This window comes from Condylura cristata, unplaced genomic scaffold (genome assembly GCF_000260355.1).
Source record: "Condylura cristata isolate star-nosed mole 26May11 unplaced genomic scaffold, ConCri1.0 scaffold00068, whole genome shotgun sequence".
In the NCBI taxonomy this organism is placed as follows: domain Eukaryota; kingdom Metazoa; phylum Chordata; class Mammalia; order Eulipotyphla; family Talpidae; genus Condylura; species Condylura cristata.
This window is the reverse complement of record NW_004567169.1, coordinates 436,039-440,827: the sequence shown is the minus strand read 5'-3', so window position 1 is coordinate 440,827 and position 4,789 is coordinate 436,039. Positions and strand designations below refer to the sequence as shown.

Genomic DNA, 4,789 nt, shown 5'->3' with positions numbered 1-4,789 from the left:
TTTGGGGGACCTGGAAATGCTTAAAAAAAAAAAAACTCCCTATGCCATTTTGACTTAGGAGGGTCTCAGGGTCTCACAGGAAGTCTCTGCTTTCGGATACTGGGGGAAACATGTCTTTTATTAGATGACGTGTAGTATTTTCTTGACTTATTTGAACTCGGGAAAGCTTTAAATGAAATTCTTGTTGTCATTTAATGGGTGAACAAGGGTCTGGAGACTCCTTGTAGGAACCAGTCTCTCTTCGAAGGCCAAATAACGTGGAGAATGAAGTCAGTCAGGGCAGGGCTGGGAAGTTGCCGTGTGTGAGCTTTCTCCAAGACTAAGACCTTTAAGTATCTTTTTTTTTCTTCTTTTTTTAATTTACCAAAGTACCGTTGGTTCAAATCACTGTTAGTATATTGGACGTATGGGATTTGCCTCGGCACATCCACCACAAAACATCCATAATCCTCTACCTCAGTCCATTTGCTCTCACCACACCCTTTCTCACTCTCCTGCCTTGTCCCCTTCCCCCCCCCCCCCCCCCTAAAAACTGTTGTAAAACCCTGGGGGAAGGAGCCGGGCGCCAGCCCCGCCCCGCCCCTGAGGTCCCCCTCTGGCTCAGCCCAGGCGGCCTGCAGGAGGTCCGCGGAGGCGGCCAAGGGAGCCGAGCCCGACATCGCCGTGCCCCAGTTCAAGCGGAGGAAGCGGGAGTCGGAGCGGGCATACGTGCGCCGCATGGCCCAGGAGGCGCGGCACGTGCTCTTCCTCACCCAGAACCAGGCCCCGCGGCGGCCGGAGGCGCAGGCAGCACCCCGCGAGAAGTCTGCTGGGAAGAAAGCGTGAGTGGGGCCAGGGAGCGGCTGAGCCGCTGCACTCGGCGCCTGGGGTCTCCCGGGGTTGGAGAGCGGCCGGCCGGCAGCACTCGGCCCTTGGCCGTGGAGCTGCGGACGGCATCGGCGGAGCAGCTGGCTGGCTCAGGCCCCGCAAGGCGAGAGCAGCCCTCCGGCAGGGCGTGGGGCGCCTCATCGGGGGCCTGAGCGGCGCCACCGGACCCCGACCCCCAGGTTCCAGAAGCGTAAGCTGGACAGGATACAGCGGCGGAGGGAAGAGAAGGCAGCAGAGAGGCTGGAGCAGGAGCTGCTCAGAGGTGACTCTTGGCACCTGAGTTAGCGTCCAGGCGGGCCTGGTGGCGGGCGGCCACAGCATGCTCCTCTTGTCCTCCAGACCCAGTGCAGTTTGGCGAGGTGGCCCTGCAGCCCCCGGAGCTGACGGCCAAGCCCAGGACCAGCACAAGCAGGGACCAGGTGAGCAGGGCCTGGCGGGGACTCGCCCCCGGGCCGTGGTGGCTGCTGGTTGCAGGCAGCCCGGGGCCGCCAGGGGCTTCCCTCCCTCCCAGCTGGTGGCTCACCCTTCTGTCCCCCAGGCCGGCCGCGGATCGCTGGCGCTGGCGGGGCTGCTGAGCCCGGGGCGCGGGGCCCGACCGCAGAGCGCTTCGCTGGCCCGGCAGCGCATCTTGGGCGAGGAGAGAGCGCGGGCAGTGCAGGCCTACCGGGCGCTGCGGCAGCGGCGGACTCTGTCACTAGGGTCCCTCCCCACTGGGAAGGCACAGGGCACACAGCTGTGACACCGCACCCCCCCAGCCTCTGGGGGTGGCCACCCCACCACCTTGCTCCCAGCATCCGCTCTGGCGACCCGGCTGCCCCAAGTGGGCCAGCCCTGGAACTTGGCTGGCACAGAAGGAGCCCAGGAGGGGGCTGCTGTGCTGCAGGACACTGTTCAGGTGCCCTGGCTCGGCGCTGCCCGCGTGTCCATCCTGTGCAGAAACCCAGGTCAAGCTGGAAGCCTGCCGCGGCTCAGGAGGCCTCCGCGCCTGTCTGCTCAAGTGTAGTGCACACATGGCTGTTTCCTGGGCTTTTAATAAAAAGTTGCACTTCGGGGCGTGGTGCCTCTAGTCCGCCTGCTGCCTGCCCCACAAGGCCACGTGGCAGGGGCCACTTTGGGCCATGGGTGTCATCTAGCTGGTGTGGTCATCCTCTTCCTTAGCCAGGCTTGGGTCAGGCGGCTTCCAGCCCTCCCTGGGGGTGCAGCGTGTTGGGATGCAGCAGTGCAAGCTGCGGCAGCTGCTTCTGTGCAAGCTCCATTCCTTACCCCAGAGGTGATCCCCAGGGTGCAGCAGACCCCTCCTGTCACCCTGCGGCTCCCCTCAGCAGTGTACATTCTCCATCTGCCTGCTTAAGAAAAAAAGGTTTAGCCTAGAAGCAAGCCCAGAGTGGACTGGAAGCTGCACAATCCTCCCCCCACCCCCCATGAACACTACCTGTGAGGCCAGCAAGAGCCTAGGCAGGGTCCCCCTCCAGCCAGGCCTCCCTGCACCAATGTTTCAGCCACTGATTTGCAGCTGAGTCCTAAGAGGCGTGACCCCAGCCTCGGGGTGCCTCCATCTGGGGGACCTGCATGAAGTTGGGTCTCGCCCCAGATGGCCCCGAGAGACCCCAGCTGACCTGCGGTCTCCACTGTCCCCTCCACTGCAGGACGGTGCCCCTGCAAGGCCAGTCCAGGGAGGGTGGCCTGTGGTGGCAGCAGCCCCCATACCCAGGGAAGGAAAAAGGAGCCAAGACGCTCGTGCCCCTGAACTCATGGGGACACCCAGAGCTCAGGATCCGGACGGACGGCTGCCCTGTGGCCTTGGAGACTGGCCCATTTGCTTCTCAGCTGGACCTGGTCCCGGTCCTGGGACCAGTATCCTGGTGAAGGTCCTCGCACCCCAAATGGTGTCCGGCAGCCTGGCCAGCCGGATCGGCTTGCACCCCCTGAAGCCCAACTCCATCCTACAGTGGGCCCCGCGGCCTCACTCTACTCCGTGACACGCACAGCACCACCTGCTTTGTTACACTGAGGGGCGGAAAGTCGAGAGCATGGACTTGCCATGTGCCGGGGCCTCCTGGGTCCTGGCTGTCACTGGCCATTCTGCCCTCCGACGGGGAAGGGCCAACCAGAATCCTTCTGCAAAGCTGGAGATGGCCAGGCTTTGCCCACGACAACTAGGCAGCCGGTGTACCCACCCTCAGGCTGCCGAGTCTAGGAGGACCCCAGCCCCAAGCCCAGCCCGCGCCGCGGCGGGCAGAGCCAGCCGAGGTTGCTGTTCTGGGCCTGACCGAGTGCGGGATGGACGCTGATACCGGCCGAGCGCCCGGCTTTGGCCCGACCCCGACACCCCACCGGACAGGGAGTTGGGGTCCACGGCGGTCTGTGCCGAGAGATGCACCTGCAGCCCAGGCTGCCACCTGCGCGCTGTGCAGCCTCCCAGAGTCCCGGCCGTCGTGCTCTCGCTCAGCCACAGTTTACTTCCGTATCCCGGCTCGACACAGGCGGGGTGCCCGATGCGGCCGCTCTCGTGGGGCCGGAGCACGAGTCAGCCGTGGCAGGCGGTGGCCGCGGACAGTGAAGTTGCCTGGGGACCCCGCGAGCCCCTCCTGTGCCTGGGCCACCCATGTCTGCCGCGGGACGCCGTGGCCACGCCCCCAGCCCCTGCACGCGGGCAGCACCACACCAGCAGCGCCAGTTGCGGGCAGGGCAGGGCTGGGGGCCAGTGGCCGTGGCTGGGGAGGGGCGAGCCGGCGCCTCAGTGCAGGCAGTGCCCGTTCCTCTACCAGGCCTCTAGGCCTCCAGAGGCCCGGCCAGCAATCTCTGCCACTGCTCACCTCAGTTTACCTGTCACTGCCACAGCTCAGAAGCCTCTTCCAGGGCCCACACCGGCTCCTGTGCTCGTAACAACTGCTGGAGGCCAGCAGTGCTGTCCACTGCCCGACGCATGAGTGACCCCGCGGTGTGAGGCGTGGGTCCTGCCGGGGCCCTGGAGCCAGTGCAGCACCCCCGACAGGCCTGTGCCATCCCGGGCACTGATTTCTGCTGTGCTGATATTTTGCGAGGCGTGCGCAACGATGTCTGGGAGTCGGAGCAGCGACTTCATCTCCTCGACAGTCATGTAGCAAGGCAGGTCACTGCTGGAGAGAAGGAGCCCTGGAGAGGCTGCCAAGCCAGGCCCGGCCCGCCCCCCAAGCCCCCAGAGCCCTACATCTTATTGAAGAGGATCAGCACGGAGGCGCCCGCAAGCCGCTCCGCCGCCAGGAGACCCAGAAGCTGCGCGCTGGATGCGGAGAGCTGGGCAGGGTTCGAGGCATCCACCACGAACTGCAGAAAGGGGAGCGGTCAGGGGCCCCCGCGGCAGCAGGCGGGTCTGGGCGCCGCACCTCTGGGGCAGCAGACCCAGTTAGAGGACACAGTGACCTTCGCACAGCTTGTGGACAGCAGACACCGGGAGGCGGGCTCCCCTTCCACCCTGCGCAAAGCTCTACTTGCGGGGTCCTGTGTCTTAAAGATGGCGCAGGCGGCGGCCTGGCCACAGCGCAGGGCGGCAGCAGACACGCGAAGCGGAGAGCAGCACAGCTGCCAGCCGGCGCCGTGGAGCGCCCTCAGGGAAGCAAGGGGCCTGGGCCCTGCTCCTGCTGCGAGCACCCCAGCGAGGCGGGCCGGCCACGCGCAGGGAGCAGGCCTACCAGGACAGAGCGGCAGTCCCCGTAGTAGCTGGGCCAGATGGGGCCCATGCAGCCCCCCAGTTCCCGGACGGTGATCTTCCTCTGGGCCACGATGTCCGTGAGGTCGGTGCCCACCTGTGTGGAGACCGCGGTGGGGCACACAGGCGCTGCCCGCCGGGAGCCGCAGGACGGCACATGCGCCCCACCCTGCCCGCGACCCGAAGCCCAACGGGCAGCTGAGGACCCTGGCAGAGAGGCGGCGGGGCCCAGGC

The 4,789-nt window shown here is 65.7% G+C and overlaps 2 protein-coding genes across 2 annotated transcripts in view; one reads left to right on the top strand and one right to left on the bottom strand.

Moving 5' to 3' along the window:
- The window catches only part of CCDC137 (coiled-coil domain containing 137), a 4,213-nt gene extending 2,293 nt beyond the window's left edge, over positions 1–1,920 (top strand). Inside the window, exons 2-5 of the mRNA XM_012734753.1 lie at positions 556–821; positions 1,047–1,129; positions 1,207–1,286; positions 1,406–1,920. Of these exons, the coding sequence (XP_012590207.1) occupies positions 556–821; positions 1,047–1,129; positions 1,207–1,286; positions 1,406–1,606 (630 nt within the window). The 3' untranslated portion in view covers positions 1,607–1,920. The remainder of the gene's footprint in view (positions 1–555; positions 822–1,046; positions 1,130–1,206; positions 1,287–1,405) is intronic.
- Positions 1,921–2,174: 254 nt separating this feature from the next.
- On the bottom strand, positions 2,175–4,656 carry ARL16 (ADP-ribosylation factor-like 16). The gene is made up of 4 exons (XM_012734762.1): positions 4,539–4,656; positions 4,058–4,173; positions 3,684–3,986; positions 2,175–2,213 (listed from the first exon to the last, which is right to left on the bottom strand). The coding sequence occupies exons 1-3, from the start codon at positions 4,584–4,586 to the stop codon at positions 3,710–3,712; spliced, it is 441 nt and encodes a 146-aa protein (XP_012590216.1). The 5' UTR covers positions 4,587–4,656; the 3' UTR covers positions 2,175–2,213; positions 3,684–3,709.
- Between the last annotated feature and the right edge of the window lie 133 nt (positions 4,657–4,789).